At 53.0% G+C, this 7,128-nt stretch overlaps 1 protein-coding gene across 1 annotated transcript; it reads left to right on the top strand.

Annotated features, from left to right (window-relative positions):
* The first annotated feature begins 18 nt into the window (after positions 1-18).
* Positions 19-6,389, top strand: LOC102730987 (peroxisomal N(1)-acetyl-spermine/spermidine oxidase-like). Its single transcript, XM_006745101.3, has 4 exons — positions 19-294; positions 839-1,325; positions 2,541-2,740; positions 4,435-6,389. The coding sequence occupies exons 1-4, from the start codon at positions 111-113 to the stop codon at positions 5,130-5,132; spliced, it is 1,569 nt and encodes a 522-aa protein (XP_006745164.3). The 5' UTR covers positions 19-110; the 3' UTR covers positions 5,133-6,389.
* Positions 6,390-7,128: the final 739 nt, after the last annotated feature.

Here is a 7,128-nt window from a genome sequence, read left to right as displayed (position 1 = left end):
TCCAGTCCCGCGCCGCCCCGCGCCCCACCTCCCGGCCCTGCCGGGGTCCTTTCCGCGCTCTCCGCACTTCGGAGCGGCGGGGGCGCACGGGGACTGACCCGGACGGCGCGATGGAGTCGAGTGGAGGCCGCGCGGAGGGCTCGGGCCGCGGCCCGCGGGTGCTGGTGGTGGGCAGCGGCATCGCGGGGCTGGGCGCCGCGCAGAGGCTCTGCCGCCACCCGGCCTTCCAGCAGCTGCGGGTCCTGGAGGCCACTGCCCGCGCCGGCGGCCGCATCCGCTCGGAGCGCGGCTTCGGTAACGGCCTCTCCCGGAACCCCTTCCCCGAGCCCATTTCCAGAACGCAACGGGTGCTGCCCGGGCTCTGCCGCTCCTGGTCCGGCCTGCACCTGGGTTAACCGACCTGGAAGCCTTACCTGGCGCCCCGAGTGAATCTCCGCCCCACCCCACTTGATCAGGCCAAGTTCAGGGGTCCCCGAAACTCAGCTGCCGCGTTGGCCCCTGCCGGGGAGGGTAACTATGTCTCTGCAGTCGCTCTGGTTGGGTCCCACAAGGACCTCCCCTCCAGCCTCCGGGTCACTCCCAGGCACCCCTTCTGCCCCCATGCCTGCTCTCCAAGTGTCCTCCGAAGGCGGGTGCAGGTCAGCGCCCCCGCTTCAAATGTTCCCCTTAAACTAGGTCTGACCAGGCCCTAGGACTGTAGTCTTCAGGGACCGTGTGTCCCTGGGGCTGTTTTTAGAGCATATTTGGGAAGGGCAGGGCTGGTGTGGTTCAGGAGAAGGGCTCAGGGTTGGCCTTTGTGGGGAGAGAACCTCAAAGTGTCATCTGCTGCCCCTCCCAGGTGGCGTGGTAGAGCTAGGTGCTCACTGGATCCACGGGCCCTCACAGGGCAACCCCGTCTTTCAGCTGGCTGCCAAGTACCAGCTGCTAGGGGAGAAGGACTTGTCAGAGGAGAACCAGCTAATCGAAACTGGGGGTCATGTGGGCCTGCCATCTGTGTCCTACGCCAGCTCTGGGGTAAGTGTGAGCCGTGAGTTGGTGGTGGAGATGGCTAGTCTGTTCTATAGTCTCATAGACCAGACTCGGGAGTTCCTGCACATGGCTGATGCCCCAGTGCCCAGCGTTGGGGAGTACCTCAAGAAGGAGATCCGTCAGCACGCGGCTGGCTGGACAGAGGATGAGGAGACCAGGAAGCTCAAGCTGGCCATCCTCAACAGCTTCTTCAATGTGGAGTGCTGTGTGAGCGGTACCCATAGCATGGACCTGGTGGCCCTCGCACCCTTTGGGGAGTACACCGTGCTGCCGGGGCTGGACTGCACCTTTCCTGGGTATGTGCATGCCCCACCCACCCAGCCAGCTCTCTGTGTGCCCCGGGCCCCCTGGGGCCCCACACCCAGATCCCCTCCATGCACCCTGGGACCCCCTCCATTTACCCCAGTTCCCCTACCTGTGCTCCTGGAATCCATCCATGCACCCTGGTCCCTCTCCATGCACCCCGGGGCCCCCTCCCTGAGCTCCTGGAGTCCCTCCATGCACCCAGATACCCTCCATGCACTCCGGGCCCCCTCCATGCACCCCAAAGCCCGCTCCATGTGCTCCTGGAGTCCTTCCATGCACCCTGGTCCCTCTCCATGTGCTCCAGGGCCCCCTCCCTGTGCTCCTGGAGTCCCTCCATGCACCCAGATCCCCTCCATACACCCCGGGCCCCCTCCATTTACCCGAGTTTCCCTCTCTGTACTCCTGGAGTCCCTCCATGCACACTGGGACCCCCCCCATGCACCCAGGTCCCCTCTGAACCCTGGCCCCCTTTATGCACCCTCGTCCCTCTCCATGTACCTTGGTCCCTCCTCCATGCACCCTGGTCCCCTCTGAATCCTGGCCCCCTTTATGCACCCTGGTTCCCCTCCATGCACCCTAGGACCCCTCCATGCACCCTGGGACCCTTTCCATTTACCTCAGGTTGGGCTTTGGGAAGCAGGGGAAGGGTGAGAGGGTCAGGAGGCCATTTGTCTTCATTGTTTTAGAGAGATTGCTCATTTGTTTCTCTAGTTTTGCTCACTTGGGAAAAATAATTATTTTCAAGAAAAGGTGGTTAAAAGAAGGCAGTGCATCCCATAATGCTTTCTTCCTCCCATGTTTATGAGGCCTCTGATGTGCTAAGTGCTGTGTGAGGCTCTGGCCCCTGTGATGGACAGACAGCCCACCCCTGGGGCAGGTGGCTGTCCCCCCACTGAGCACTCAAGAGGCCCTCGCAGGACTGTCCCGCTGGGCTCTCCAGCGTCACCCCAAGTCTCCTGGCAGGGGCGGGCATTTGTGATCAGAAGTAGGGTTCCAGGTGGTTGGGAAGGAGGCCTTGTCCTCCTACGATTACCTCCATTCACTCATGCTCACCTAATCCCCCTGTTAGCGTGGGCGGTGGTAGTGGTGTTCCTGAGGTAGACTGGAAACCCCCGGGAGATCCCCTGCCCTCCTCCCTCCTTCCCTGCAGGGCCACCTCCCCAGGCAGCTCCCTCTGAAAACACCAACACCTCTGTTTCTCCAAGTGGCTACCAGGGGCTCACAAATTGCATAATGGCCTCCTTGCCAGAGGACGTGATCGTTTTTAACAAGCCTGTGAAGACCATTCACTGGAACGGGTCCTTCCAGGAAGCCTTGTCTCCTGGGGAGAGGTTTCCAGTGCTGGTGGAGTGTGAGGACAGAACCTGCTTCCCTGCACATCACGTCATCATCACCGTGCCCTTAGGTAAAGCCCATTTTCCCTGTAAGGTTTCCCCTTGGTCACTCACCCCCGGGGCCCCGGCAGCGGGCTCTGGAGTGTTTGTTCAGGTGCTAGCTCACATTTTCAATCTAGTTTCGGACAGGCTTATTCTATTGTGTTTTGTAGCAATTGCATGCTTTGGAATTGAGTTTCACAATAAGAGAAAATGCGTGTCTTGCTTCTTCCGAGGTCGTTTATGGAAAGGCTGGGACTGCCTCCAGAAGTTCACCAAGCTGTGCTTTCTTGGAGGCGGAAGTGGGTGTGAAAGCCAGCTCTCAGTTTCAGGCCTGGTGTAATCAAGAAAGGGCTCAAGCATATGGTTCTGTTTAATTCTAGATCTGACGCCCAAGACAGAAGCCATTTTGGCAATTTGACAAGAGGTGGAGGTGGCTGTGAGCCAAGCCGTGTCTGTGCATCTCATTTACTCTGCAGGCAGCTGGGACGTGTATGTCCCCAGCCTGTCTGACAGATGCAGACCGAATCACGCCACTTCACTGTGCAGGTTCACAAAGCTAGCAGGGGCCAGAGCTGATGGAAGATGCAGAGCAAGGGTCCAACCCGCCCAGCCCTGGGTTCCTTCAGCACGGACGTGCTGGCTGTGGGTGAGCTTGCTCAGGACCCAGCTCCTTTCTCGCACACATGGAGTCACACTGGACATATTAACAGAGTCTGCTGATGCTTGTTTGCTGCCCTCTCTTTTTTTTGGGTAATAAAACTTTTGTCAGTGCTTCCAAATCAGCACATACAGATCCATCAGTCATTTTTTACCGCCTCCTGCCGGTGTCTGTGTGTGCTTGCTGGGCCCCTGCTATCATCAGTGAGTGCATTACTGGGTCTGTTGATACTGTTCACAAGGAGCCAGGCCATCTGTCACATTGGTTCTTTATAGCCACATAGTATTTTCTTGTATGTAGGGGTCATTGCTTAATATTCCTTAGTTGATGGAAATCCAGCCTATTTTCACTTTTCTTGTTTTACATAGCATTTTCCATGTGCATTTAAAAACACTTGTGTGAATATATCTGAGGCATAAATCACAGGAGTGGGAGTGGCTGGGTTGAGGGTCTGGCAAATGGGACTGTGGGTGGAGGGCATGGTGACCCTTCTGTGGGTCCTCACAGCCTCTGTGGATCTGTTTCCTCTTGGGCTGTTTGTCCTTTACTTACTGGCTTGCAAGTTATCTGTGTTGTAAGGAGACTGGCTTGTGCTGCAAATAGTCCCTCTCATTGTTTGACTCTGGCCCAGAATTAATTTTTTTTGCCAGGGAGATTAGTTTTCATGTAGCTTGTGGATAAAGCCTGTATATTGTGATGCTACTCCAAACTATTCCAGAGCAGCATGGTTTGCAGACGTTGAGAGGCAGACAGGTTGAGAAGTGAGAAACCGTCCTACAGAGCAGTTTGGGTGGGGCATGAGAGCTGTCCCTGCCTGACCAGGTGGCCACGGGGCCTTCCTTGTCCCTCCGCTGTGGTGTTGCTCGCTGAGACTGAGTCCCGATGGCCAGAGCCAGCCCGATTTCTGGGAGCCCAGTTGAACTGGGGCTGGTGTGGGTTAGTGGACAGTCTCTGGAAGCCTCCTTTCTCTGACTCCTCTGATGGGTGTCAGGGTGGGTTCCTGTGGCTGCCAGTTCCAGTTTAAGAGATTATGTGGTGTAAGTTGAGTCCACTTGTGAATTCCAGGTTTTCTTAAAGAACATCTGGACACCTTCTTTGAACCACCACTGCCCCCTCAGAAGGCAGAAGCGATCAGGAAAATAGGCTTTGGGACCAGCAATAAAATCTTCCTGGAGTTTGAGGAGCCCTTCTGGGAGCCAGACTGCCGGCACATCCAGGTGGTGTGGGAGGACACGTCGCCCCTGGAGGACGTCACCTCTGGCCTACAGCACGTCTGGTTCAAGAAGCTTATTGGCTTTTTGGTCCTGCCTTCCTTTGCGTATGTATGCTTCTTGAGTTTCTCTGAGGAAGCTTCAGGGGTGAGCTCTGAGGGGGCTGATTCTTTGGCCTTAGTTTTGTTGAGAATCCAGCAGTGTATTGATTCCCTGGGAGGCATTTCTGGAGGATTTCTGGGTGGAATTCCAAGGGCACCCCAGAGCGCTGATAACAGACACTGGGGCCTGAACCATTGCAGGGACAGACAGAAGCCTCTTGTAGGCAGCCTGTTGGTGTGTCTCAGGTCCTTGAATGAGCTGGTGGCCTGGAGGGCATGTTCAATCAGTAAGAAAATATTTACTGAAATTCCCAGGAAGCTGGGGTGTGGAGGTTACAGAAGGAATTTGAAACACGGAAGTGTCTGTAACTGGGAGACAATATTTAAACTTGATGCAGTAATTGAGGAACATATCCTTCTAAGTCAGAAATCAAAACCCATTAGTGGTTAAATTGTATGGTCCATCTATAACGCATAAATAATGCAGTGTATATGGACTTGGTGTGAACTCAGAAAATAAGACCATGAATCATTTAGGGAGGGAGGGACTGATTTTTCCAGCAGGATCAAAATATGTGGTTAGCATGTTGTAGTCAATTGGCAGACACGAGTCCAAATTTCCACACAGAGACGTGTCAGGATTGGGGACCATATTCTGGGCCTGGAGGACAAAACGCAGGCATGCCTGCAGCTGATTTTATCCCCGACAGCCACAGAAGCTGGGTGCATGTGCTCCTCCCACCTAGGAGGGGACCCTGCACGTGTCCTTTGGACTGAAGATAAAGCTGACATCCAGGGGTTTGGAAATGTGTCCAGGGTCGTGGATGCATAGGGGAACGGTGGCTGGGTGTGCTCGGCTGCCTGCCCCACACTTGGCTCTGTAGCCTGTGCTCAGGACGTTGGTGGAGACAGCAGTCATCGGGATACTCTGTGGCTAGGACAGTGGCTCTCACACTTTGTGGTCTCTTTAAAAATATCGAGGATTCCAAAGAGCTTTTGTTTAGGTGGGTTGTGTCTGCACATTTACCACATTAGAAATTGAGACAGAAATTAAAAATATTTATTTTTTAAACTGAGTAAATCTATACCGTGTTAGCATAAATAACATTTTTTCTGAGGCGGGGAGGGGCAGAGGATGAGAGAGAATCTCAAGCAGACTCCACCCTCAGCATAGAGCCCGATGTGGGGCTCAGTCTCAAGATTCTGAGATCATGACCTGAACTGAAATCGAGAGTCGGACGCTTAACTGACTGAGCCACCCAGCACCCCATTACACTTTTAAATGAAAATACATTAACATTTTTAAATGAAAAATAACTATATTTCTAAAACAAAATTTAGTGAGGAGAGTGGCAGTGCTTTGTCTTTTTTCCTCATCTCTTTACTGTCAGGCTTAACAGTGGACAGCTTGGCTCTCCAGGCTGTCGGCATACGGTGGTGCCACGTCTCATTCCACTTGAAGTAGATTGAAAGTCTGGACTCAGATACATAGTTCAGAGAAGGGGTGGTGTTTAAATAGTCTTCAGGGGCGCCTGGGTGTCTCAGTTGGTTGAGCGACTGCCTTCGGCTCAGGTCATGATCCTGGAGTCCCGGGATCGAGCCCCGCATCGGGCAGCCTGCTTCTCTCTCTCCCACTCCCCCCTCTTGTGCTCTCTCTCTCTCTCATTCTCTCTCTCAAATAAATAAATAAAATCTTTAAAAAAAAATAGTCTTTAGATGATTGTGGGTATTCTTTGATACGGCACCAAAACTTAAGAAGTGGTCGCTCCTTCAAGGTGAGGCGCGGTGTGGAATCTGAAAGCTCGTCCATGGGTGTTTGTGCTCGAGGGCACCAAAATGCACTGTCTGTCCTGCACTTTGGGTGGATCTTGCACCTGCCCCTAGTTTGGGCATTCCAAACATTGATATATTTCATTGTACAACATCAAACAATTAAGTTTATTAATATCACCACGGATCTCAGGAAAGTCTCGTGGTATTGGGAACCTATCAAGCTGTTGGTGGCAGATACAAGTTTTCTAAAATTGTAATTTTTGCTTGAGAGCTTAAATTTTATTATTGGCAGTAAATGCTTGCAGTTGTTTTCCTTGTGATAGACATACTGCTCATTTTCGAGAAAATGTTTGCCAAACAACCAAGTTTGCATACCAGCGACATTCTTTCAAGTCAAAATGGTGTCCACGAAAGAAGCAGCTGCTTAGTTGGCAGCTCGGACCACCGCCCAGGGCTGTATGTCAATGACCGTCCCATGTCTGCACGTCCACGTGCAGCACAAGTGCTTTATTCTCATATCTCATTTTTTTTACTCTTTTTTATTGTTATGTTAATCACCATACATTACATCATTAGTTTTTGATGTAGTGATCCATGATTCATTGTTTGTGCATAACACCCAGTGCTCCATGCAGAACGTGCCCTCTTTAATACCCATCACCAGGCTAACCCAT

The sequence above is a fragment of the Leptonychotes weddellii genome, unplaced genomic scaffold (genome assembly GCF_054177405.1).
Source record: "Leptonychotes weddellii isolate Sample4059 unplaced genomic scaffold, ASM5417740v2 HiC_scaffold_10717, whole genome shotgun sequence".
Lineage (NCBI taxonomy): Eukaryota > Metazoa > Chordata > Mammalia > Carnivora > Phocidae > Leptonychotes > Leptonychotes weddellii.
The sequence above is the reverse complement of the archived record's forward strand: the minus strand, read 5'-3'. Positions and strand labels throughout refer to the sequence as shown.

Coding starts and splice junctions, on each gene's coding strand:
- LOC102730987 (XM_006745101.3), top strand. CDS start 111: ATGGAGTCGAGTGGAGGCCGCGCGGAGGGCTCGGGCCGCGGCCCGCGG. Junction 1,326..2,540: donor CTGGACTGCACCTTTCCTGG/GTATGTGCATGC, acceptor TGTTTCTCCAAG/TGGCTACCAGGGGCTCACAA. Junction 2,741..4,434: donor CATCATCACCGTGCCCTTAG/GTAAAGCCCATT, acceptor TGTGAATTCCAG/GTTTTCTTAAAGAACATCTG.